The sequence below is a fragment of the Gymnogyps californianus genome, chromosome 11 (genome assembly GCF_018139145.2).
Source record: "Gymnogyps californianus isolate 813 chromosome 11, ASM1813914v2, whole genome shotgun sequence".
NCBI lineage: Eukaryota > Metazoa > Chordata > Aves > Accipitriformes > Cathartidae > Gymnogyps > Gymnogyps californianus.
Genome location: NC_059481.1, coordinates 12,458,028 through 12,485,909, shown reverse-complemented (window position 1 = coordinate 12,485,909; position 27,882 = coordinate 12,458,028). Strand labels below are relative to the sequence as shown.

The following is a 27,882-nucleotide window of genomic DNA, read 5'->3' as shown; positions in this document are numbered from 1 at the left end:
AAATCTTGGTTTCTTTTGAAGGGGTGTGCTTCCATTAATAGGCAACTGATTGAAAATCTGATGTTTCAGCATGACTTAAATTTATATTTAGAATCGAGTTTGTTATCAAAGGTCAATTTCAATAAAGCTTTGTTTAGCTTTGTGATGTGAAAGGTTGAATAAACATGAAAAAGTAGCACTCCAAAATAAAATTAAGTTTGGTCTTGCAATATTTGCAATGTTTGCCTTTAGATTGCCTGATCAAAAACATGTATTACTTTATATTAACTGTTTACGGTCTGACCTTGCATTTACTGATGTCAGTGGCAAAGTGCTAATTTTTTAGTGGATGCAGGCTAGAGTAAATCTCAATATTGTGAGAGCAATTAGAGCATAAGTTAGTATCACAAATGCTCTGTTGTAAGGATTAGGAAAAGTGTAGGAACCTTCCCCCAAATCCTTTAGCATTTGACAAATCTTTCTTGTCTAATTCTTTTTGTTTGCTTGTGGTTACAAACCAGTGGCATGATCAGTCCTGTTAATTCTGTTTGTTTGCACTTGTCACTCCATTTGTACTGTGTGGATGAAATCTTTAGGAATAGCATTCATACATATTTGCATGCACTTTGTTTTATGCACTTAGTATTTGCTTCTGAAACAAAATGCTATTTAAAAAAGGATCTCATCTCTTATTCTGGCATTTACTTCAGTTGTCATTGGTTGCATTTTCCACTGAGTCTTAAGCATGTCAACATGGTACTTAAAAACAACAACAAACTGTTTTATTTGGCGTTATTATTTCTGTATCCGGCCAAAGCAGCACAGAGACAACCTGTTAAAAGAAATAAGAAGTCTCAGTTGGAGATATTTTTTGCTTGTCCAGTGCAATGAGGAATTAGCAGCACCTTTACTACTAAATTGATTATTCTTTTCTTTTGCTTTTTGTTTCACTTTCTCTTCTTACACTATGCAGGGAATATTATTTCTGTTGTTCTGACGACATATTAGGAGCCAGGAGACCTAAAATGCTATTTATTAAAAAGAGGAGTTATTTTGCTGTCTATCTTCACCAACCCTTCCTCCTAGCCGAGAAAACCATAGTCCTGAAAAATCTGCTTAGATAACTTCGGGCAAATTACTTAGCATTGCTATTTTGTTTCCCTCACGTGTCAGATGAAACCACTAGTCATCTGTGAAATGTACTGAAATGTCTCGATAATCGTGTTGGAGAGTTAATTCTGTTTATATTTTGGTTTGGTTAGCAGTCTGACCTTACTTAGTACATTTGTTTCCCCTTTTTTGCTTTAAGTTTAATAAAGTTTACTGTCTTCATCTGAAGACACATCCTATGTAAAAAGGAACTTCTAAGTATTTTAGAGGGACTAGTAAAATACTATAAGGAAGCAATATGTTGAAGTTAATTTTGTTTAGTTGGTACACAAGTACACTTGAGCTGTCTTTCTGTTTTCTACCCTGAAGTGGAAATGGGGCCTTGTTGTCTAATGAAATGTATCAGTTGTGCTGAGGATTGCTTGTATTATGCTTGCAGAATGATTTTGAAACACCTGTATTAAGGTTTTTAAGTTTTCAGTTGCTGTTCTGGTCAGTTAGCGCGTGTATGTGTGTGTGTATATATATATAGTGCCTACAGAACAAAATGCAAAATTTGAAAACCAAGGTTTACCCTAAATTCTTCTTTTTGCTGAAATAAGTTTCTTGGAAGCATTAAAAAATAAAACCTCCACAAACCAGACAAACCTGTAGGTACAGATTAAATTGCACAAGAAAACAGTGTTTGAGGTATAATGCATGTAAAAGATTTCTGAAATGCAGTTTTGATTCCTTTAAATAACAGGCACTATCAGAATTCTGTAGGCAAAAAAAAAAAATTAACTTTCAAATACACCCATATGTGTTTATCATTACAGGATATGCTGTATCTTTATTTTACCGCTATAGGTAAGCTAAATATGTTATGAGCTGTGCAGAAAATGGTAATTAAATATATCAGCCAACTGCTCTGTCATAGCAATAGTTAATCATTACCTGTATAAGAGACTGGGCAACAGGAAAGGAAACATTGAAGTTGTCCTTCTGGTTTGGGCATCTCTGAGTTGTTTGAACCTAGCAAAATCAAGCAGAATAATTCAACTGAAATTTTCTTAAACTTGTCACATTACATGATAACAGTGTTGTGTTTTCTTTTTTTTAATAAATTTTAAAAAACCCCACAAAACCCCAAAACCTAAAAGGTGTATAATCCTGTTTTTACTGGAAGGATTTAAATAAATCAAACTTTATCCAAAATACTTGGATGGAAAAGTAAGGTAGGGATTATCTTCGCAAATTGACAAGAAATACTTTGCTATGGCAGCCTTGCTGATGGGAGTAATTTGACTCCTGCTTTTATCAGTTATCTCTCCTTTTTTTTAATACTTGATGTGAAAGACTGTTCTTTCTTAATACTAATAATGAATGGTGATATAATACAGTATCACAAAAATCATTGTGATGAGACCATTCTGCAAGTGACTCGCCATTAAGGAATGATTTTTGTATTTCCACATCAATCTCCCAAAATAAAATCGGGAAAGAGCAGACAGCCAGACAGAAAAGACCTTTAAAATAGGGAATCTTGTCCCAACCTGAATCATAAATAAAATGTTTTGACTATTTTCTGAGCCAGCATTAGAGTGGTTTATAATTAGTATCTTGGCTAAAGCTCACTTGACAGGTTGCTGGGAGATAGTGACCAGCAGATTAGGAATAATTGTCTGAAAGTTTTCAGTGCTTCATTAAGAATACCATATTTGTAAAGCACTCACCCTAGTTTTACTGATGAATTTTCTATGGATGAGACAGCCTTGGTGTGTTCCTTTAATGTTTATGCCATCTAGTTTTGTAGGCCAGCCCACAACTGAATCTATTCTTAAGCAAATATTTTTGCCTGGCAATCTTGAAATAGCATGAAAAAACCCTCTTTAGTTTTCAGAGAGGGATTTCAGTGTTGGTATTTCTGTTATTTGTTACTTGATCGCTGTACATAAGCACTTGACAATTTTTTTTTTTTTTAGTGAAAAGTGTTTATCCTCATGGTGCTGTGTGTTGAGGAGAATGCCTTGGAGTTTTGCAGAGTGTAGGTGAGTCACCTGGCAGCTGAGGGATGTGCCTGAGGTCAGAGAGGAAGCTCTTAGAGCAGGGTGTTTGATTTGTGTTGCACAAGTCCGGTGCTGCTCCTGCAACTGCACCACAGCTTTTCCTCTGAATGTAACTTCAGGAGTTGAAAAAGAGTTAATGTAGAAGGCAGGAATGTTCGCGTACTACCTAATGGTCAAGAAATGCATTTAATATTAAAGGTGATTGTTCCACTGTAACGCAGACCTTGTTGTACAGCAGGTAGTGATACTTCTGTATTGGTGCTTATAGCCATAGGCATTTTCAGAACAGTTATTAATAACCACTTTTTTGACAAGGATAGTGTATCATGTCACTTGCTAAGACATACTTTTCCCCCCCTGCCACTCTAGTTCCACTTCTATCCTTTTATTTATTTTTTTCAGATGTTTTGTTTGCCTCTTTTGATTGCTGTGAAAACTTCAGGTCTCTTACACTACAATTTTATCTGTAAATGACTGATGTTCTTAATAAGCATATCAAAGCAGAGACTCATTTTGTTGGAAGGGACATTTCTGCTTTCCCAGCACACTTTGACAAGTCCAAAGACAGAGAAGCTTCTCAGGAAATGGTTAAAAATAATCATGGACTCCACAATTTTTGCGGTTTTTTCCCACATTTTGTGTCTTTTTGAATTCTCAGTTCAATTATAAACAACCTTTGACCTTGGTCACTGTGGCTTGCAGAATGTCCTACCATCAAAGTTGTTAAGGATGTAACTTTGATCTCAAGTTAATACTTGCAGACATCCTGCAGTCAACAGTCTCCTATCCTAAACAATGTTTCACTTAGAAAGCTTCGTCCTGTGTTTATGAAGTTCATTTTTAGTGAGGTGCACAGTATTTGGAAAAAGTGAGTGATGTTTAAATAGAAATTATTTGGTGAACTGATGTTTACAGAAAATGGCTAATGGTGAAATTTGAGCTAATACTGTAGCTAATACTGCATAAAATCTCATGAAAGAAATAAGAATTAGCAAATTTGATAGTGGAAGGGCAAAAATAGAGGCAGACACTTTGTATATAACACTTTTTGTAGTAGAAGTTTGATTCCACTTGTACAAGTCATCCAAATAGCTGTTACAGAATATCTGTCTTCACAATTACTTAGTTTGAATGTCATATTTGGAGTTGAAAAAAATGCATTGAGCAAAACTTTTGGTTTAATTTTTGAAATTGGCAGGGAATTCTAATATTACAATCATAAGTAATATGTATTGAAAATACATCTCTTATAAAAATGCATCAGTCACTGGTAGTTATGATGATTTAATAGTGAATATAATATTTCTATGAAAGTTAGGGAGCTTTTACAGTCTCAACTATGTTTTTTTTTCTTCTCCTCTTTCTGAGTACATGACAACAAAGTACTTAAATACCAGTTGATTTTCAACTCGTTTGGTGAATTACAGTGTAACTCATGGTGTTAGTAATTTACTTGATGATGTTTCTACCTTTTGCTCAGTAATTAAATTTTCTTGTATGTAAGTGTGTCAGACTAACTAAACAAAGATCCAATACTCTGCATGAGTGTGTCTCTACCTCACTTTTTCTAGTTCAGACTGATACATTAAAGTACCTACTCATCAAGTAAAAGCAGCTTTTCTTACTGACTGGGACAACTGTATTTTCAAAAAATTTGTCTTTTTCAAAGACTTGCCCCTCCCACCTCCTCCATCCCCGTAAGAAAATGTGGGATCTTATTTAAAAAACAAAAAATTGGGGGATTTATTAAAAAAGTTTATAGATTCAGATATTGGACAGTAAGGCTGTCTCTGGATGGATTGTGGGTTTGACACAGAGCAAGGCTATGGACTGAGAAGTGTGTAGTAGACATGGGACTACTTGCCATGATAGTCTCAGAGCTCCCATTGTTTAACTGTTTGTGCTCATGTGGACGTTCTACAGGTAGTGGCAAGGTTGTAAGACTGTCCTCAGCACGTCAAACCTTCAGGCTCTCCTTTTTGTAAAATAAGAGCAGGTACTCATACAGGTTATGCGTTGCCTTTGGAATTCTTTTAGACAAATGGAAGGAAAAGTTTCTGGAGTCCTTGCCTGCTTTCAAGAAAATCTTAGAAATTGGTATTCTGTGAGATACTAATGTGAGACAAGTATAATTAAGCCGAAATTTTTGTACAAAAAAGATGCTTTTTGGCTGAATGTAACTTATAATGGAATATAGAATTTAAGGGTACTTTGGATCTGCAGTTGTCTTATTGAATAGAGGATTTTTCATTGTTTAAGTATAAGATCCAGCTATTCCATACAAGACCAAAAGTGTGGGTAAAAACTCCTTATAAACTGTTGAGGATGCCTTCAAGATCAGGGGATATACTTTTCTTTGAAAGCACAATTTAAAAATTATTTCTAAGCAGTCTTTAATGCCTTCTTCATGGCAAAATTTAATCATATTCTTAACACTTTAAAATCTGTTAAAATAGTGCAGATGGAATGTGGGGGGGTCGGTTCTTCTGTGATACACCATCTATTTTAGCAGTAAACCTGTGGTTTACTGCTGAAAAATCTTCTTTATAATTTCCTAGGAACATGGTCAATTTTGTAGAGCAGGCCAGGCATTACTACATCTTCCATATGTTGGTTTCACTTACGAAAGCCTACACAACTGTGCTCCACCTACAGTGCTAATTTGATTTCTTTCTGTGCTCAGACTAGTGTATCCTCTGCAAGATCTGAACTTCAGTCCCTTTTAAATTAGTTAGTGTTTGTATTGCACTTTGAAAATGTAAAGGTTAATACAAATGCTAAATGTTGGTGATCTGTATTACACCCTGTGTTGATTGGAAGGATGTAACAAGTACTTGCCAACTGTTTTCCACCTCTTTCAGTTTACTGCAGAAATCCTGTAGTCTTGTCATCCATTTGTCTGCTATTTGTGGTAATTACCATACAACTTTATGAATCTAGATTTTTCCCAAACAATTTATGATTGTATTTAATGAAGACATTGTTTCTTTTCTCTTTCTTAAGAATGTCAAGCTGTCAGCTGAAGTAGAACCATTTATTCCTCAGAAGAAGGGTCCAGAAACACTAATGATCCCAATGGCGCTTCCTAACGACAGTGGAGGAATTAATGGCATGGAACCAACTCCTATCCCTAGCTACCTGATCACTTGCTATCCATTTGTACAGGAAAACCAATCCAATAGGTAATAAGTGGTTGTGGTCTTCATGGAAGATGATCTATTTTTAAATGAGTTAAACTTTTGGTAGACTTGAGAGGAGTCAGTGACTGTTGGCTGTACGTTCATTTTGTTCACTGTATTTAATCTTCTGACCCTTCATGGGTGAGGATGAAGTTTCTCTGTCCCCAGTCTTTTTTTACTTATTTCCTTCCCTCTACTTTTCTCTATTCATATTCTTTGCTGCTTTTCTTTCCCTGGCTTCAGAGGTCTGGTACAAATCCCTCACAAAGTCACCTGCTGTGCTCTTGCGTCTTCCAGGGCAGTCAAGAGGTCTGTGTCTGAATCTCTGATGCTGAAGCAAGGCTCCAGGTGTCCAACTTGGATCCTGCTGTGACAAAACAGTATGCAGCTGACACTTGTATTGAGTGTAGCTGTGTCCAGTTTTCTTCACATAACTAGTTACAATACATTGAGTTTAGGAACTCTTTATTCTAGCCCAAATGTGTTGTTCACTGAATGCACAACTTCCATGTTGATTATTTTGTATTGATTGTATAATTATTGCTGTTTGGTTTTGAAAAATGTACCCAATGTTTGCTTAGGACAGCACTTTATGCTGTTGCACTTGTATAGGTAAGAACAAAAATAATCCTTTAGCAACTGCCTGCTGCAGATCTGTAAAATTGTCCTGAATTTTTACTTTTCCTATTCTCTTTCTCTAATATTCGGGCCTCTGCATTTTCCATGTAGATGGTCTCCTGGTCTCTTGGGGGTTTGAAAAGAAAGAGAATTGGGTTCATAGTTTCCAAGGGGGTCGTCTTGTAGTATGCTGTATCACAAATAAACACAGGAAGAAGTCTCCACACTTGGTTTCAGTAGTAAGTTTGTAAATTCCTGTTTTCACGTGTGCTTCTTAAGGCCTGCATTTTCATAGGAATTTTGAACAAGGGTGAGTTGGCAGCTTAATACACTCAAGTACTTGGCCCTGAGTTAGCCAATGCATGTCACTGTTCCATGTGTCTGCTAGCTTACCTTGTGTAAGCTTAGGTATCTACTTAGGTTATATGTGTTTTCTGAAACAATGAAATTGTAATGGGTCCGAAGTACTTGTCAAAGGAAATGCCTACATTTTATTTCTAAGCTTAATATTAGAAATTTAATTAGTTTATACAAATGCAAGATGAACAAAGAGATTTATTTTGCATTTGAATGTAATGTGAGCTTGTGAATCATTTAATTGGCCTCTCTAAGAAGTCCTAATAAATTCAAGTTCAGTTATTAAAAGCTAGGAGCTCATGAAACAAATGAGTTGTGGTTATTTGGTTGTTTGTTTGTTGGTTTGTTTTTTTTTTAAAGGGGGTGGTAGAGGTCTGAATTTCCTTGAGAGGGAAAAACGTACTGAGCAGTTGTCTTTCCTTTTGATTTTTACAGACAATTTCCGTTATACAACAATGACATCAGATGGCAGCAACCCAACCCAAATCCTGCAGGACCATACCTTGCTTATCCTATAATATCTGCGCAACCACCTGTTTCTACAGAATATACATATTATCAGCTGATGCCAGCACCGTGTGCTCAGGTCATGGGTTTCTATCATCCTTTCCCTACCCCCTATTCTGCACCCTTTCAAACAGCAAGTGCTGTAAATACAGTTACTACAGAATGCACTGAGCGTCCCAACCCATCGGGCCAGGTCTTTCCATTATCCAGTCAGCGGAGCAGAAGCAGTAACAGGGGACCAGTTGTACAAAAAGTAAGTCTGCTTTTTAATAGGGTAAGTAGAACTGTATAAAGAAAATATCTTTGCACAGGAAGCATGCATCTCATTTGAGCAAGAACAGGTATGTCAATAGTATCAATGGAAGGAAAGGTGGGCAGAAAAGGTGTTAATCGGAGAGTAGCAAAACTCTGTCTACAGAGATATTTTGTGGTAAAATGCTTGGTGAGTTTATAAAGCCTGCAAGTATAACATGGTGTCCTGGTTTCGGCTGGGACAGAGTTATTTCTCTTCTTAGTAGCTTGTACAGTGCTGTGTTTTGGATTTAGTGTGAGAATAATGTTGATAACATGCTGATGTTTTAGTCATTGCTAAGTAGCACTTATCCTAAGTTAAGGAATCTTTCAGTTTCCCGTGCTCTGCCAGCAAGCAGGTGTGCAAGAAGCTGGGAGGGAACACAGCCAGGACAGCTGACCTGAACTAGCTAAAGGGATATTCCATGCCATAGAATGTCATGCCCAGTATATAAATGGGGGGGAGTTGGCTGGGAGGGGCGGATCGCTGCTTGGGCATCAATCAGCGGGTGGTGAGCAATTGCATTGTGCATCACTGGGTTTTTTCTTTTTTTACCTCTTCTTTTTTTGGTAATATTCCTTTTCATTAATATTATTATTATATTTCATTATTATTATTGTTTAGTTATTAAACCGTTCTTATCTCAACCCACCAGTTTTACCTTTTTTCCGATTCTCCTCCCTATCCCACTGGGAGTGGGGAGGGGGGAGTGAGGGAGCGGCTGTGTGGCGCTTAGCTGTGGCCTGGGGTTAAACCACGACCCATGGGAAACTCCCTTCCACTGCCTCTCTGCTAGTTTGGTCTGAGCTTAGAATTACTTCATTAGAGAACAGAGGAAGCGTACCCATGCTTTCTTTACCTTTTTTTTTTTTTTTTTTGATAATTCCACATCATAACGAACAGTTCATGCAGAAAATACTGTGACTATATTAATAAATCAAATAATTTAATGAATATTTCCCTTAATCTCTTGTCTTTAAACATGTGGCTTCTGTAGAGAGCATAAGAACTTTTAATTGCTTTGTTTGATTACAAGTATGAATTCAAATTGTATGACGTGTGTGTATGTGTGGCTAATCTTTTAAAACAGCAACAGCAGTTACAGACGCACATGAAAAACAAACGTCCTCCAGTGAAAAATGTTGCCACTCAAAAGGAGACTAGTTCATCAGGTCCTGAGAACAGATCAAAGATTGTTTTGTTGGTTGATGCATCACAGCAAACAGGTAATTTCTTTCTTGTGTTCTGAGTGTACGAAATAACCAGAAGTCAGTTGCCATCTTTCCTAAAAGAAGGTAGACCTGGTTTAGATGTGGCTTTTAAGAGAAATCTTTGCAGATCAAAAAGATAATGAAGAAAAGGTGCTGATGGTTGCAGAGACCTACTCAATATGTCACGTTATAACATTGCAACTATATGGTACTCTTGCAGAGACTTTGCCACTGTGAAAAACAGACTCTTCTTGAAGGAGTTGATTATTATTAATAGTTGAACCTAGACATAATTTGTTTAAATTCAGTGCTGTTTTAAATTTTATTCAAAGGAAGTTGTCATGTGCAAAGACTTTGGCTTTTTACATTTGTTTTTATGATGTGTAGGTTTTTTCATGTCTTTTAACAATTCCTGCACAAGTAATTATATTTTTATTGTTTCTTGCAGACTTTCCTTCAGATATAGCTAATAAGTCACTTTCTGAGAGCGCCTCTACAATGCTTTGGAAATCAAAAGGCAGGCGCAGAAGAACTTCTCACCCTGCTGCAGAGTCCTCTAGTGAACAGGGCGCAAGTGAAGCAGACATTGACAGTGATAGTGGCTATTGTAGTCCTAAGCATGGCAATAACCAGGCTGCAGCCATGACTTCAAGAAATACAGATTCTTGTGCAATGAATGTATGTAAACATAAGTTGAATAAGTTAACTATATTTGTATCCTACAGACTAATAAAAATTACTAAAAAATTTATTTTTTCCTTTTCAGGTTGTAGAACCATCAATAAATACAAGTAAGCATTGTCTTAGCCGGTGAGCTGTTTAAAATTTGGCTGGGTCACTTTTGTATTTTTGCTTTACATTTTGCTAGGAACCATCTCTCTATCTTCTTCCAGTATGCTACTCTAACTGATCAGATACTTCTGAAGATACGTCTGTACTGTGATTTCCTCCACCAAGACCCCTGTTACTCGTTGAATGAACAAGTGTATAAGTAGCTATCACTAATCATTTATTAACAGCTGCCTTTCTTTAAAGGATTAAAAAAGCCAGAGACTCCAATGGAAGCATTCAGACAAAGCCATGCTTCTGTTGTATTTTATCCTCCAGCTTCCTTACCCTGTTGGACTGCAGTTCATACCTGGGTAGTAATAGAGCCAAAGAGTTCTCATTCTGTATTTGAGAAGTACTGATACTTTTTTAGAAGCTTTAAAGTACTGTAATATGAACAAGTATTTTGATTAGTCTGGTAGTAGTGGGTAATGCTAGTGGCTATTATTTATGACTGGACCGAAATTGGTATGGATGTGAACCTGAGATTTCCTTTGTCTGACTGCTTCTTGATGATCAGTTGTTGGCAATTTGAATGTCTGTCATCTGACTCTTCTGTAAAGGCAATTCCTTGAAGAAGTAGCTATAAAGATAATATTCCTATAAAGAAATAGCTATAGAAGTAAATGTTGTCAGAGGAGAATTAGACTTTCTCAGAGAACTTTATTTATATCAAAATTGTGTTCCTGGCTCTGGTGGCGTGTGTATCATTGACGCATTCTGTCATACTAATTCATTTTTTCATAGATGGCACTTCTCTTTCAGCTGGTATAAGTTGGACTAATGTAAATTCCCAGGCAACTCAAAAAAAACCTTGGATTGAAAAAACTCAGACATTTTCTAGAAGTGGAAGACAAGCTGAGCAAAGAAATAGTTCACAGGTATGTTGTTAATGGTTCTAAATGTAAGTATTCTGTTTCTTGTAAGATGTGGAAATAAGGAATTTGAAATGGATTATAAAATTAAAATACAAACAGTAGTTAATGAAAACAGTGAAGGAAAAGTGTAGAAACTCAACCTAAAAGTCCAGTTGCACATTTCTACCTTGTATGTTTCTTGAACTAGCACTATATCATATATATATATATATATATATAATTTCATATACTTGGCAATCTTCTGCCTATAGCCTGTTCTTTATATGTATCTACCTAGGAAGAACATTGCATTTATAAAGTAACTTGTGAAATGAAGACAGTGTGGGTGTAGAAAAGTTAGTTCAGTTTTTGACCCATTCACACTGTAGAAGAAAAAAAAAAAAACTCAAACTTTCTAAAGAAAGATTCCGATGTGATGAACCGCGTTCTGTCTCCTGTTGTCTTTGAAACTTTCTTTTTAAAATTTATATTAGCATACCATATTTTTAGCATTTTTATTATTAAGTGACTTAAAATTGTTTTATGCTAAAACTTGGAAGAATATGTTGCTGTGAAACTTCCTTCAAGTGGGAGAGGATTTCTGTACTTAATATGTGAGAAGGTGGTCTTCCTAATTTTGATAGTCTGGTTTTATTGGGGGAGCGGTGCAGAGTGGGACAGAGAGAAGGCTTAAACATCTGCCTTGCTTAAACATAGATTTTGCTTGAATTCAGTTATTGCAAACAAGAATAGCTGAGCTTGAAGTGGGAGCTTTATCATAGACGTGATGTGCCTGTATGTGCAGATATATGTGAGCTAGCTTGCCCTGTTTAGTTTTTTAGATGGAATTGTTAATTTGTCTTGAATCTTCCCATTTGGTATCCGTGGGTTTGTTATATAAAGCAGCTTGTTGATGCTCGTATCTGGCAGTGTAGCAGTTCTGAATCTTTTTACAACCTGTAGTCAAATTGGAGGCTTTTAGAAGCCACTATTTGTGGCTTATGGCATTGGGAGAGTAGGAAGAACCAGATTTCCTTTTATCCAGTCACAGTTTAGACTCTAATTTGGCAGTTATTTTAGATATTTAAAAAAAAAAAGCTGGCACAAAGAGTTTTAAGTGAGGCTTCCCCAGCCAAATTCACTGTACCTCAAGGCAGAATTGTCGTAGAAACTATTTTCCTTTGAAACTAAATTTGTACCAGGTCTGTAGGAAATTTTCTTGAGAAATACATTAGTATGAGAGATCCAGAACTTCAGATTCAAATCATGCTTTGCTTTCAGCCAACCAGTCTTGCACGTGGGTTTCCACCAACCTTTCACGTAATAAACAGAGGAATGTTTATACCTCTGTATTGAGGTCTCTGGTCCTTAGAGAACTCTCTGCCTGTGCATTGTCATAAAACACATGTTGAAAAGGCAATAATTGCATGCAGAATAATTATAGTGGCTAGTGGAAGAAAGTTCTTTTGATCGTGGTTACAGACAGTTCCTCAGGATTCATGTCTGAGTTATATAGAGTCACGAGCAACTCTTGTGGTTTTCTTCATGTTTGGCCAAAAGGATCCTATTTTTTTTAAATTAGAAATTTAGAGATGAATGTATAGAGATACTGTATTTGGCTTGAGAGGGGGAATAATCTGATACTATTTGTAGAATATGTTTGTGCAGGTTTAAAAAAACAACCAAAAAAACCTCTCCAAAAACAACCAAAAAACCCCCACAAAAAACCAAAACACCAAAGCACAGCTTATTAAATCTAATTCCATAAAAACTGTACCTTCTTAGTTGCTAATTAGCAGACATGAGAATGCCTTACATGCGTGCACACACATCTTGAAAAATTGAAATTGCAAAATGCCAATCACGTTCATTATTTTCAGTCCGGTTTCAGATGCAGAGACCACAGCACATCCTCAGAAAGAAGGCAGAATTTGCAGAAACGACATGAAAAACCTCTAACTACAAGCCAGTCAAGCAGAACAGAGCAGAGTCCCGAACCTCTGTATTTTGAGGTAGTGTTGTATGAAAACTGTTTCTGCATTATAGTGATGCAAGTTGTGTGTGGAATAAGTGATGTTCTCAACAGGGAGACGCTGCAAAACATCTGACTCTGAGGTGTACAATATAGTGCACTAATTTAATTACTATACAATGCTTTCATTGTGTACGTACAAAGACTTGTATTTGGGTGTTGTGGAAAGTCTAAGAATTTAGAGCTATCCATGATTGACAAATTAGATAAGCAACTTTCAAGTAACTTTTTCTGTTCACTTGCGAATAAAAATTACTGTGTTCTCTGCTTTATCGCCCCCTCCCCCCTAATTGTAATTGGGTTTCTTTAGTATAAAACATTAAGTTGTTCTTTTTTTGAAAAAGGTTATTCAGATACAGAAATGCTTTGTAAATTTTTCATCATTTTCTATTTGTGTCACTTTTAAGCCCTTCTAGCTTATGTGGGACTTCAGGATTCAATTCATTCTTCTAGCTTCAGCCGTTTCAGTTGATGCTTTTCATGTGAATTTTGGTTCCAGTCTCTTAATTCTTATGTATTGTTTAGGATGAAGATGAATTTCCAGAGCTAAATAGTGACAATGGCAGCAGCAAAAGTAGTAACATCCAGCAAAAGATTTCACCCAAAGTAGTAAGTAATTACTTTGTTTTGCAAAGCATTTTTAAGTTAAGTTGTTTTGAGACTACTTGATTTGTGTAATTTTCTAAGAATCTCTGCTACAATACTTAAAATGTGGTAATTGTGATGTTCTTAGGGTATTTGCGTTACCAGTTTTGCATGCTAAAGGAACGCCAATTAAAATAAGTGGTGCAGAAAACCCATCTTAAGACTGCTGGTTTTTTGTCTGCGAATGAGACTGTTAACAAGTGAAACTAAGATACTTATGATAGACACTTAGAATCATAGAATATCCCAAGTTGGACGGGACCCATAAGGATTATCGAGTCCAATGCCCAACTTCGTCTCACTGATGGTTTCTCATGAGTTCTGTGCTTTTTGAAGTCACGTACTAAATTTTGCGTGAACAGTAGATGCAACAGGATTTTTGAGATTAAGATTAGTTTTGAGGATTATCGAGCTTTCTTTGTGTGGATATGTAAATTACATCTTGGTTATTCTTTCTGACTCAAAGGGCTTGCATTCAGACTGATGCTTTGATGCAGACTTTTCTTAAAACTGTTAAAACTGCAAATGTGTAGTAATGGTGTCAATTTTTCAAAATAACTACACTTTGTGTAGTTTATTCTGAAATGAAAATAAACTAAACTTCATCTGCTTTAAGACTGTAGAAACAGTTGTTGCAAAGATGCTCTTTTAATACCTGATCTACTTAAATATTATGATGCAGAACTGTAAAGTAAGGTCCTATATGAAATCTTAGTGTGGGGGTGGGGTGAGGGGTGGAAAAACACTCTCTTATTTTAGCAATCAGACTTGAAAACCTTCTGAAGGCATAATTGGGGATGAATATAATAGTTTTCCCATACAAAAATGAAATATACGTAAGTTTCTGGTTTTATTAACTTACTGTGTCATTTAGCTATACTTAATAATTGGGATGTCATACTGCTGACCAAAGCAATGGTTCATTTGGTTTCTGGAGTGCCACATTTCCTATGGTCTTGAGAGAAAGGTCTTTAATTGTGTTTTTTCGCATTTTGTTTAAAATCCTAGTTGGATGACTTACCAGAGAATTCTCCAATCAATATAGTCCAAACTCCAATTCCCATTACAACCTCTGTACCAAAGCGTGCGAAAAGTCAGAAGAAGAAGGCCTTGGCAGCAGCACTTGCAACAGCTCAAGAGTATTCGGAGATAAGCATGGAACAGAAAAAACTTCAAGTGTGTAGCGCGCCACCCCTCTCCTCCCTCCCCCCCAGTAGTTGGTAAAGAGGAGTATCAGTTAGCTGTTGCTCCTCTTTATTCTATAATAGCAAGAATCTCTTTGTAAAGAATGTTTTGCAGGCACTACTTCTTTTTATTTATCAGCATGTGATGTTTGTGTTATAGGAGGCTTTATCAAAAGCGGCTGGAAAGAAGAGCAAGACCCCTGTTCAGTTAGATTTGGGCGACATGTTAGCAGCTCTTGAAAAGCAGCAGCAAGCAATGAAAGCTCGTCAGATTACCAACACCAGGCCTCTCTCATACACAGGTATTTCTAATCTGCTTGACTATTGCTAAGTGCATTTTCTGACAATATAAATGCGATCGATCTGAGCATCTTAAATATGCTTTTTTTTCTGTCAAGTTTTAGTTTTTGAATATAAACATAATAAAAACCTGGGAAGACTTTCTTAATGCATTTCTCGAAAAATTCACCTGTGCTGTCTTCTGAGCTGCAGTATGCAAAGTCCATGTAGAACTGAGGACAAACTTCTCTTAAAAGACCTACTATTCAAAACTCAGGATTCGTGTCTTGAGAGTAATTCAGTGCTGAAATGAATATGTGGGGAAAAAAACTGTATTAGGTAAAACCAAACATCTACTACAGATATTACAGAATTCTCTTTGAAAGCAGCTTAGAGAGGATACCTGTGACTGATACAGAGGGATGCCTCTCCAGGATATTCTTCCTGCCTCTACTGATTATAGTTCAGGGCCTCCTGACCCAGGGCTTTCTCAAACCAAATTTGTTTCTCGAACTATCCATCACTTCTGTCACATGCTTTTACTGTCCATAAGATCCAATGGCAGTGAATTCTAACCTTACTACATGTTGTGTGGAGAAGCTCTTCCTTCTACTGTGTTTTTTTGGGGTGGGGTTCAGGTTTTTTTTTTTTTGTGCCCCACTCGTAATTTTGTTAGCTTTCATAGCCTTTGTATTACAAAGAGACTGAGCAATCATTCCCTGCTTTCCTCCTCTATGATTCTTAGAGGTCTGTCATCTCTCTTCTAGTCTGAAGAGTCCTAGTCTATTTAGTTATTCCGTTGTGGAAGCATGTCTTTTCCCATAATCCATATTGCTTTCTCTGTACCTTCTTGTAGTTCTGCTGTATCTTTTTGAAAGTAAGGAAGATCAGACATGCACAGAATATTGAGTTATAGTTCCATCATGAATGTATGCAATGGCTTAATTACACTTTTTTGTTCTCTATTTCTTTATCAACACTTAACATTAAATAGCTTTTTTTATGCTTGCTGCTGAATACAGAGTTGACATTTTTGTAGTTATCTTTTATAACCCATGAATCTCCTGAGCAGTAGTATGTAGCTTAGAGTCCATTGTTGTGCACATAGTTACCATTTTCCTTCTTGTGTGTTGCTTCATTTACCTGCTTTGAGTTTCAGCCATGTTCAAACATTAATTCAAGTTGGCAAGGTTATATCAAACAAAGCTCAGCAAAGAACAGTTGGCATTTCCATTGGAGACCACATTTGTTTTATTCTGTTTCGTGCAGATGATACACTTAACACATGCTGCACTCTCTCGTCTGTTTTGTCCCGTCAACTAATCAAGTCTTTGACAACTAAAAATCAATGCTTGGATAAATATTTGCAACTTATCTTACTATTATCATCTTACTAATAAAGCTACATGTAGTCATTTGAGAGAGATCCCATACCAGTATTAAAGTAATTCCTTTCCTGGAATCCATAGCTTCCTAAAACATGAGGCTAAGCTGAAGAAAGCTTAAAACCATCTGGAAGCAACAATATCTGATGACGTAATTTTCCTGTCATTATGAGCTGCTTTTTTCCAAGGAAGGAAAATGTACTTTGAGAATTCATTAGTGGAAATTCTGAAAACAGTGTTGAAATAAAGCTGACATGTCTTTTGGTGAAACTAATATCTATCTTGTATTTAGTTGGCAGTGCTGCTCCCTTTCATACCAAAGAATGTGCCAACAGAAAGTCCTTAACAAAGGGACAGCCGTCTATGGGTTGCCTTAATCCTTTGGATTCAACTGCCCCAAAAGTGAAAAGAGGAAAAGAAAGAGAGATTGCAAAACTGAAACGCCCTACAGCGCTTAAAAAGGTAAACATGTCAACCCTGGAGTGTCTTGACCCACGCTTACACTTCAAAAATAAAAACTGATACTTTCTTACTTGAGGACTAGTGATCATCATGAGCATAGGGTAAGGGAGTCATGAGCTTCTGCCTCTAGTTCCTGTTACACTGATATCCTGTCCTTTGGATCTAAGCATGTAACATATCTTTTATACCCCCATAATTAGTTGAAGGTGATACAAATCTATCTCAATATGGATTGCAAGAATTTTTTTAACTATAAACACTAGGACATACAGGAAAACTTGCATAGTTTTTTCATGTTATTGAATCCTAGTTTGCAGTGCAGTGTAGTATGCTAACCTTAAATTTTCCTACTCTTTTTTTTTTTTAGAGATGGGTATAGAACTTGAAGAACATGATTTTTAATTGAGTAAATTTAGAAATAATTGGTTGTATGTATCTATATACATGCACATATAAAGTAGGTATGTACACAGAGAATACAGTATGTATGGAGATCAGAAAGTAAAATTGTATTTTACTAGCCCTAAAAAAAGAAAGTGTGAAAGCCTTTTTAAAAAAAAAAGTGTGAAATTCACCTGTACTCATGTACCACATTTCTTGTCAAGATCGCTTTATGATATGGGCAGTTAGAATCTGGTAAAGCTGTGTTTGTACAAAGGTTGGCTTTGGCTAAGTTGCACGCGCGCGTGCGCACCCCCCCCCTTCTGTCCCCAGCAATCTTTTTTTCTGACTTATCCATGATCTACTTGAGTTAGAGCAATTCACAGCTACTTGTTCAGAGAAGTTTTCTAAACTCTTTGTTGTCAATGCCTTTATGTTGTTGTTACTATTTATCATAGTAATACCAATATATCCGTGGCTACTTACCTTTGCACTTTAGTTTCTTTTATAGAAAGGATTCTATCTGTTGTGGTGCTTCACAAAGATGACTAGTATTCTTGCATAAGGTGTTGTTTTGTTTTTTTTTTACAGGGGTGGGGATGAGGAGTTGTTAATGAGTGAGTGTTATGTATCAGAAAGAAGCTGTGAAAGTACTTAATACTTAAACTGTTGAAAGCACTATTTGTGTAGAAGTATGAGAGGATTGAGTATACCATCTGTAAAATGCTGGAATGAAATACTGTTTGTGATCAAAGAGGAAACTGAAATGATTTCAGAGTTTTCTATCCTGGCATGAGTAGGAAGGTTCAGAACAACTTGGTTAACTTTATTTTGTGTTATGTTCAGTCAAATGGACGTTTTTCTTTACAGGGGTGTCTATAATTTTCAGATGCTGATAGCTGTTGGTTTTGTTCCTAGATTATTTTGAAAGAGAGAGAAGAGAAGAAAGGCCGTTTATCAGCTGACCATAGCCTTTTGGGATCTGATGAACAGAAGGAGGTTCATATAAACTTGACTACTGATCAGTCTCAGGAGCTGGCCTCTCAAGAAGGTTGGTCTCTATTTCTCTAGTCCCCCTTCCCTCCCCCCAATTGTACTAATCTGCTCACTTTAATATTTTGTCTTTCTCTTTTTATGCAACACAATTTATTCACGTTATCTTTTAACTTTTTTTTTAACATAATGAAATACTAGAAATTGGAACCCTCCTCTTCTAAAATGTCTTGTCGGTCCCTCAGTTGTGGAAGGCTCAGGCAGTATGGGTTCTAAATACATAATCTCTGTGCAGCCTTTTAATTCATTTCTTGAGTGGATGTTCCCAACACGTGTCAGAGTTGATAGCGTTTTTGATAAGCGGACAAAATATGAGCTGTTGTTGACCACGCCATGTTGATCACAATGCTTTTTAATGATGAGCATACTGGAAGTTTTCCAGATATAGAAGTTGCAAACTGTAAATAAGGTTTTCCAGTTTGTTGAACATTCTTGTCAATCAACTGCAATGTCTGGACTGTTCATTTGCAGCAACAGCTCTGAGTAACTGGGAAACTCCAAAGAATTTTCAACGTCTTTGTTTGGGGTGGGCCGGGGGGGGGAAGAGGTGTCTGTCAAGATTCCAGATGTGCCGCTTCAGAACTTTTTTTCTTCTGAATGACCTGCCTGACTTCACCTGACTGAAGATAAGTGTGAAAACCTTAAATATTCTAGGAATAAGTTAGGTAAATATTATATATATAAATAGTAAAGAATTATTGGAAGAAGCTGTAGCATTTAGGCAGGTTGTCCCTTCTGTTCTATCCATTTCCAAACTAAGCTTTGGATATTTTTTAATGAATATTCAAATATTGCTTATTTACCCAAACCATGATGAGTGGTGGGTACGTGCTTGTTTTGTTTTCCCCTCTCTCAACTACCCCTCCAGGGAAGAATACTGTTTAGTGTCTTCAGAATGTAATTTGGAAAAGGCAAGGGAGTGATGCGTAAGAAGTGTGATGCTGTGTCTTTTATGTGAAAATGTCTTTGCATTTTATAATGTTTCAAAATTGTCATTCAGAAACTGGACTAAGTATGCCTAGTGATACTTCACTTTCGCCAGCAAGTCAGAATTCTCCATACTGCATGACCCCAGTGTCACAAGGTTCACCTGCTAGTTCTGGAATAGGCAGTCCAATGGCATCTTCTGCAATAACCAAAATTCACAGCAAGAGATTCAGAGAGTAAGTGTTTTGCATTATTAATATAAATTAAGGCTTGCACTTCAGTCACCCTCATCTTTTAAGTGTGGATAGGTTTAGTAGACTTAGGAGAAGCTTAACAAACATAAGCTACCCTTTCATCAACAGAAGTTTCTGCAAATATTTTCTTTTTTTTTTTTGCCATAGATGGATTGCTCTGTGTGTGTGTGTATATATGTACACAAGTGTGTGTGTATATACACACATACACACTTTGGACTTTCTGGTTGCTGCAACAAATAAGTTAGGAGGAAGTATTCTCTAAAAATAATTTTTTTAAAGGAGGGCTATACACACTTTGGATGGGAAAGGAAGGAATACCTATGAATGCTGAAAATACTGTAATAGTCACTCTTAATACATTACTGCTTTTTTTATTAATGTATCTTCATAGAGTACCAAATTAAGGAAAAGAACAGTTGCCTGTGGCACCTATTGCAGTATTTATTTGTATCTTTTAATATTCTTTTTGACTGGCTTCTTGAGGTAAGGGATGTTACTGGAAAGAAAAATGTTGTCAGGATGTATTTTTAACTTACAGTATACAGTCTGATTTCTAAATCCTTTTAATAACTTTAATAACAGTTTAATAACTGTTCTGAGGAAGTAAAATTAATTTTATTTGGTAAAAGAAGAGGCTCAGTGAAATAGTATTGATTATGGGCTATGCTAATACTTGATGTTTTTTTGAATTGACAGATACTGTAACCAAGTTCTAAGTAAAGAAATAGATGAGTGTGTGACTCTCTTATTGCAAGAGCTTGTCAGCTTCCAGGAACGGATTTATCAAAAGGATCCCATGAGAGCTAAAGCAAGGAGAAGACTTGTTATGGGGTTGCGTGAGGTTACTAAGCATATGAAACTAAACAAGATCAAGTGTGTAATCATATCTCCCAACTGCGAAAAAATCCAGTCAAAAGGTATAAATGATAAAAAAAGTGGTGCACTTAACTGTTTACAGTTTTCTTGTCCTGATTAGAAGTGCTGATTAGCAAGGGTAGAAGCATTTTTTTAGTTACTATGCATGACACAACACTTCCAGAATCAGTTGTGTAATTGCCACTCCACATTCGTTCTCTTATACTCCATTTTGGAAGAAACGCATTCACAAGGGGTGAAAAGCTTAAAGAAAAATAGATATTATAGCACATACAATAGACTTCAATTTTATTCCATTCAATCTTTGATACATCTAGAGTCCTGAGCTCTGGGTGCTCTTAAGGAGGATTCCTTAAGAGGAATGTGAATTGGTTAGTTAGCCAACCAACACACTTTGCCACAACCAGAAATGTAAACAGAGGCTTCCTGAGATATGAGAAGAGCAAAGCTCTGCTCAAGAAGAGAGCTGTGAAAAATTCTAGTTTAATTTGTGTGCAGGACTGATAGAGAATACAGAATATCGTCTTGATCTATACTCACTCACTACACTTGAAATGTATAGCTTGTTATCCTGTAGGACATAGTAGCTGGTGATTGTGTGTATTGAAGTTTTACTGACTAATTACACTTAAAATGGGATAGAGAGTTGTATCGTGCCATACTATGACTTTAACTGACTAGATATCTATTTTAAATTGCTTTCTTCAAGGTGGACTAGATGAGGCTCTGTATAACGTAATAGCCATGGCACGGGAACAAGAAATTCCTTTTGTCTTTGCTCTTGGCCGTAAAGCTCTTGGCCGTTGTGTGAACAAGCTGGTTCCTGTTAGTGTAGTGGGTATCTTCAACTACTCGGGTGCTGAGGTGAGTAATTCCATTCACATAAATGGCTGGAGTAAACAATTATGTTCCTTGTAGTTAAGAATTGATTTGGCATGGAGAACACGCCTAATTAATATGCATTTGATAATGGCCCTGGCCTGATCTATATTAGGGTGTGTTTTTCTTTGAAATTCAGTATTTACAGAACTGAGGGACTATGTTGAAACACTTTGATCACAACATCTCTGTAGCTTTCAAATAGACTTAAATGCCATCTGAAATTCTCTGGAAGGCTTAAGATTGTAAGAAAAACAGTATCATAAAGTAAGTACGCTTCCTCAAAGTTGCGTAAATGTGGAGTGGTGTTTTTATTTTTTATTTAATACAGAGAAGAACTGATTTTTAGTTGAGGTAAAGGTATCTGGTGTTAATAAGCTTAAGGCTCACTATGTGGTATACCTTTGACTAAAAGGAGTAATTTAAAGTGAAAGTTATTTGTAAGAACTACTGATTATAAAAACTGCCTTCATACTTAGGACCTGTTTAATAAGCTGGTATCACTGACTGAAGAGGCCAGAAAAGCATACAGAGATATGGTTGCTGCAATGGAACAGGAACAGGCAGAAGAAGCCTTGAAGAATGTCAAGAAGGCACCCCATCATATGGGTCATTCTCGTAACCCCTCTGCAGCAAGTGCTATCTCATTCTGTAGTGTTATTTCTGAACCCATATCTGAAGTGAATGAGAAAGAATATGGTAAGTGTCTTAAAACTTACTTTTGTAACTAGAAGCTGGAATTTTCCAAATGCTGCTTATTGCAAAATGTAGCTAAAAATACAGTATTTCTTCATAACTTACAGTATTGTACGATTTTCAGGGACAGGAGAAAATTGGTTAGTCTTCAGGTATTTGTAAGTCACTTTTTTTCTCCGAACTATATTGAAAATAATAATTTTAATTTCTAATCCTCAGAAGTGTTACAATTACCTAACTCACATCAGTGGAGGTGGCTTCTCCAATTTTATCGAACTGGTATAGAACTGGTACCAAACACAGAATTGATTATATGATTGAGGAAGAACTAATGACAGAGGGTAGGAACCAAATTATTGAGGTATCTCAAGACAGGACATGTAGCTTAAATTTTGAAACTTGAGATGGCAATGAATGGTTCTAGTGAGAGCAAAAGGCAAACTTATTTAGCCAGTTGCTTAAGCCCAGATGACAGAGGGAGAAAAAAGGGAGAGTGCTTGTTTGAAGTCAAAAGACTTCTCTTTTTTAGTCTTGTGGTGAATTAAAAAGAATACTGTCATGTTTTTAGTTAATTCTTTTGTGGTGTCTCAAACTTACTTCATTTGTTAAATGTGTTTTGAAAAATCCTTAAACAGATGAGTTAATACTGTGGCAATTTTCTGCTTTTAATTTATACTTGAGAGTAACCTCTTTGACTACACTCGCTGTTGCATTTGGTGCTTCCACAGTTTACACAGGAAACTAAGTGCACAAACCTTCAACTTTGTAATGTCTGGTTTAGGATGCTGTAAAAACCCGAAGTTATTCACAGCTCTTTCTGTTGTCTCTGTCTTTCCCTTCTTCCTCCTTTTTCTAACTGAAATTTTTCTAGCAAGCATAGAATAATATTAAAATTATTAGCTCCTATTGCTATTTGAACAATTCTAGAATGTTCAGGAGAAACATTTTTATATAGAAAGGATTAATGTTTCCTACTTAAACTTCTTTTGACACTTGTAGAAACAAACTGGAGAAATATGGTGGAAACATCTGATGGGTTAGAAACCTCTGAAAATGAGAGAGAATCCTCATGTAAGACTGCGGTACCAGAAAAAGCTGGTAATGGTCAAATTGAAAAAGCCACTCTTAATAAACAAGCACCTCTGGCTACAACTGGCACTACCTCAGCAACGAATCATGGAAAATCCACACCAGGTGACAAAGATGAGGTGAAACCAGATGACAATCTGGAATGGGCCTCGCAGCAGAGTACAGAAACAGGATCACTGGATGGCAGCTGCCGAGATCTTTTGAATTCCTCCATGACCAGTACCACCAGTACTCTTGTACCGGGAATGCTAGAAGAGGAGGAGGAGGAAGATGAGGAGGAGGAGGAGGATTATGCCCATGAACCAATTTCTGTAGAGGTTCAGCTTAATAGCAGAATTGAGTCTTGGGTTTCAGAGACCCAGAGAACTATGGAGACGCTTCAGCTTGGGAAGACCCTTAGTGGTGCTGAAGAAGACAATGCAGAACAAAGTGAAGAGGAAGAAATAGAGACTTCTGAGCAGGCTGATCCGGTCACTGATGGTGAGGAATGGACAAATGACAAGCATGCAAGTAACACTCAACATAAACCCACCATCTGCAGTTCTTTGAATAAAGAACACACAGATTCCATCTATATGCCGTAAAAATAAGCAGGAACTCAGGAACTTTTTAGAAATTATATTAAAACTAACTGTTGTAAAGGTTGCAGCCATTATTTCGTATGCTTCATCTCAACATTTTGCACTGTTAAACATTTAATATGTGTATTTAATTCACAACAATATTTTTGTAGCTGTCTGTTACTTGTTTGATTTAAAAACTAGCTTAGCTTTTAATCAGTACCTATTTCCCAGAATAGAAACTGTGTGGAAGATTTGTCAGTAAGTATTCATTTGATCTTTTGTAAAAGGAAACATCTTATAACTGACCAGTTTTAAGCAAAATTCTTTTGAGATGTGACTGTGTAGCTCATTTTCAAACAGATAACCTACATTGACTGACAAATTACCAACACTTTACGTTGGTGTTATGGTGTTATGCCAGGCACGTCGGTGTATTTGGCTGTGATTTTCTAGTTCTGTCTAGAAATAAAAGTAAAATTTTTGTTCTCTTTAAAGAAAATCTAGAAAACCCCATTTGCAGTCTTAATGAAAAGTAAATAGTAGAGAAATCTATGTGTGATTCTTATGCTGAGATAGATGCAGCTTTTTAGTTGGTCTCGGTCAATGCATCATTAAAAAGCTGCTGATAGTTGAGATGGTTACAATAAGCTATAACAACTTTGATTCCAGAAAAACTTTAAACCAGAGGGATATAATTAATGTTTTGGGGTTTTTTTTTTACAAGGTGGAAATACTGCATTAAAAAAACAGGAAAGAAAACAAAAATCCCCCATGCTCTCCACAGTTGCTGTCTGCCAAACCACACTAAGTGAATCATTAACAATAATCCCTGTCCAGGGCTCTTAGTAAACTGATGACTTCCTCTTTCTCCTGTCACTTACCTCAGGAATGCTGTTTTGTATATTGTAATCTACATAACATTGCAAAAAGCAAGAATAATCCTTTAACAGCAAGCGTGAATGATATGGTGGCTCAATGTATCTACATGTTCATCTGCATGCTTGGTCCTGGCCACCCTTGTGTTGAGTTCAGGATGTACCTTAACAATTCTTACTCAAACTGTGACCTCTTTTTGTCTGTTCTCACAGTTGTAGCAGCTTTAGGAGTTGACATCTAGAGTAGAAAAGGAAGTAGTTATTCCAGGAAAGGAGGAAGTGCCCTGTAGTATGGGGAGGTATTTCAGTGGTTCAGAGGTAAAAGAAACAAAAATACGCCCTCCCTGAAACATGTGTTGCTAGAGAGTTGTTCCGTGTTTTGTTCTGAATACTGAAGCGAAATCCATTAACTGATGATGAATTCACTTGAGATTGAAGATGGAGTATGTGTCTAAACCTTGCATGTAAGGAGTCTGTTTTCCATCTTTGTCCTATATTGGCAAGGGATGTACTGCAACTGCCAGCAGCAGGAGCTTCACTACAAGAGTGGCCAAAGAGTAACTCACATGAATAACACTTTTATGGCAAACATATGTTTCTTTTAATTCCACTTCATTTTTCGTGATCACTTGTATCAAAATGCATAAAAAGCCTCTGGGTAGGCTGAAAAACACAAGTAGTGGATAGCTTAGGTATTTAGTCCACACTTACTGATATGGGACCAACACTTATAGTACTAGTGATGCTGGCATTTCAAGTTGCACTGGGAGAATAAGACTCCAGATTTAGAAATCATCTACCCCTGGGTTTTTTGGATGCTAATGAGAATAATAGAAACTGTGTGTATTATGTAAATAATGCTTTGATAGGTATAGGCATAGCAAGTGCTATGTAGATAAGCAGTATAGAGAGCTGCTAGGACTACTGGCTGTTCTGTCATGTTCTTAGTTCCTTAATGTAGTCTTCCTAGATGTTAGAACAGGCATTTTATAGGAAAACAAAGACTAAGGAATGATGCCTCCTGAATGTTAAACCTTTTACTGTACGTATGGCAGATTTGTACTGTCTGTATGTTTTGAAAGAGTTTTTGCTTTAGGAAATGATAGGTGTTTGAACTGCTGACAAGCAAAACTTGCCCTTGGATGTGTAAGCACATGTCTCAACACCGGCTGAGATCAGTGTATACACTGAGGGCAAAACTTCACCAGAACATCAAAAAACAAAGGTGTTTGTAATTTTTCCTTTTGCTCTTTCCGTGCCAGTGATTCAAATAACTTTTGATCTTGAAGTATTAACATCAAAGGCGCATCTTTTTATATGTCTTTTCTGAACTTGGACTGTCATTTTAAAATTTTCTGACATTTATATCAAAGAAGTCTTGTAATACTCAGCCCACTATTTAACTGCAATTTTGCTACAGGTTTAATAGAGTTCTTGAAGGTGATATAGCACTTCTAATATCTCTCAATTTGCCAGCAAGTAGGGAACTAGTCTCTTTTTCAAATGTGGCAGATCACCCTTACAGGAGCAAACTGAAACTGAGTAAAGGAAACTGGTTTTAGTGCTTCCTTTTTGATAAGCTGGGAATGAGCAATAACTGTGAGAATGAAATTGCAATTCCTTTGGGAGTGATCCATTTGTATCTAAAATTAGGGAAGTTCCTTGCCACTTGAAGCACTTGAGGAGAGTATCTCACTGTGGTAACTTTGATTCTCTTATCACCAGAATTTAAAAAGAAAGCATACAAATGTTTTACAATACCATGATTTTTTTAAAAAGTAGCTGAATTTCTATTTCGGTATAAAAGTATGCAGTTTATTATACAGGTTGTTACTGTCCCCAAGAAAAGATGTTTCTGTAGTTATAGGTGTATAGGTATTTTTGTTGTGGAAATGATTATTCGGAAAACAAATTACTTTTCTTAAGACATTCTTTATAGAAATGATTTCACCACTTACATTGTTTTTTATTTTACCAGATAAATTATCTGTGGTAGGGGTAGGGATCTTTAAAACTGATAGAGGTGGCTATGTATACAACCTATTTATATAAATACTTTAAGTATCTCTGTCAAAATAATAAAAAAACATGGATTACAAATATGTAAAAGGGAAAGATTTTGAAGAACTTTTGTCCTTAGTTGGACCAAGTAACAATGTCTGAGTAAGGTTAAGGTCCTGATCCTGCTAAGACACGCTTAAGAGCGTTAGTTCCACTGGCTTAAGTCGGTGGCCTGTTCATCTGCTGAACTTGTGTGCAGGTAGTTGTGGGACTGGAGCTAAACAGTGACAGAGGGTACTGACCTGTGTTTTAAAAATTCGTTATAGAAGATGTTCAGTAATGCGCTTGGTGGTGGTGTTCTGGTAAAGATAAGAGGTGTCTTTACGCTCATTTGGGTGGGTGGGAGCTTACACAATGTGATTCTGTCCAGTTCTTTAACACAAGCTTAACTTTTAATACTGTTACTTTAAATACGTATGTAAAAAAAGTATTATTGTTTGAAAAGCTGCTGTTTGCTGAAACTGTCATTAAGTATTTCCTGTGAAGTTGTGCCAACTAATGAAACTATTGATTTCAATGTTAGCCATTTAAAGATCAGACGTGACGATTTGTTAACAAAACAAAAACCAGCAGAAGCAAGCCATAGAAACAAGTACTGTGGGTGTTCTACCCACCCTGCCACACACAAGGAAACATGAGAATGTCTAGCCCAAAACTTCCTCGTCAATGAATGGTAACGCTGAAAGTAGAAATCCAGTTGGCACAGCCCACCTTCTAAATGTTCATGAGTAGTTCATATATTTTACTTTTAAATAGATTCTAATAAGGAAAGCTGTTTAATCTTTAATGTCTTAAAATTTATAGTAATATTTAGGTTAAAGCAGTAGAAAAATCATTATGAAATACAATATGAAGGGTTTTGTTCCATTTCTTTTTTGCTGTATGAAGGATAATTGTTCTGTCTACCGTACTTTTTGGAGTAATAACAGCTTTTTTGCACTATGTAAATACTAGTGGGGGTTCTTCCATAACTAATAAAAATGGTTGTAGAAATTTACGGCTTTATTAGAGCGATGTGTTTGTTCACAACTGCTTTATCCTGAGTTTGTTTGCAAAGGCTGCCCTGGCATTGCCGGAGATGGAAAAGGTCTGTGTTACACCGTACTTGGCCACAGGGTGGAGAAGGCAGGCGGTGGCTCCTCGCCTCTGGCTGGTGGTCCCCGGGGCCCCAGCGCCGCGGTGGCAGCCAGTGCAGGGAGCGGAGCCCCTCCTGTCGCCGAGACTGAATGCTCACTGCCAGAGAGGCTGAAGA

The 27,882-nt window shown here is 36.6% G+C and overlaps 1 protein-coding gene across 2 annotated transcripts in view; it reads left to right on the top strand.

The window, feature by feature from the left end:
- Nucleotides 1-27,627, top strand: part of SECISBP2L (SECIS binding protein 2 like) — a 32,087-nt gene extending 4,460 nt beyond the window's left edge. Inside the window, exons 2-18 of one of the 2 annotated variants that reach the window (XM_050902973.1) lie at nucleotides 6,141-6,319; nucleotides 7,727-8,051; nucleotides 9,181-9,316; nucleotides 9,750-9,979; nucleotides 10,068-10,092; nucleotides 10,895-11,010; nucleotides 12,867-12,998; nucleotides 13,544-13,627; nucleotides 14,672-14,839; nucleotides 15,008-15,149; nucleotides 16,804-16,973; nucleotides 18,273-18,405; nucleotides 19,408-19,570; nucleotides 20,288-20,508; nucleotides 21,177-21,331; nucleotides 21,826-22,045; nucleotides 23,042-27,627. In XM_050902973.1, the coding sequence (XP_050758930.1) occupies nucleotides 6,141-6,319; nucleotides 7,727-8,051; nucleotides 9,181-9,316; nucleotides 9,750-9,979; nucleotides 10,068-10,092; nucleotides 10,895-11,010; nucleotides 12,867-12,998; nucleotides 13,544-13,627; nucleotides 14,672-14,839; nucleotides 15,008-15,149; nucleotides 16,804-16,973; nucleotides 18,273-18,405; nucleotides 19,408-19,570; nucleotides 20,288-20,508; nucleotides 21,177-21,331; nucleotides 21,826-22,045; nucleotides 23,042-23,715 (3,273 nt within the window). In that variant the 3' untranslated portion in view covers nucleotides 23,716-27,627. Of the gene's footprint in view, nucleotides 1-6,140; nucleotides 6,320-7,726; nucleotides 8,052-9,180; nucleotides 9,317-9,749; nucleotides 9,980-10,067; nucleotides 10,093-10,876; nucleotides 11,011-12,866; nucleotides 12,999-13,543; nucleotides 13,628-14,671; nucleotides 14,840-15,007; nucleotides 15,150-16,803; nucleotides 16,974-18,272; nucleotides 18,406-19,407; nucleotides 19,571-20,287; nucleotides 20,509-21,176; nucleotides 21,332-21,825; nucleotides 22,046-23,041 lie in introns of both variants that reach the window. The other variant, XM_050902971.1, reaches the window with a different exon arrangement.
- The last annotated feature ends 255 nt before the right edge of the window (nucleotides 27,628-27,882 follow it).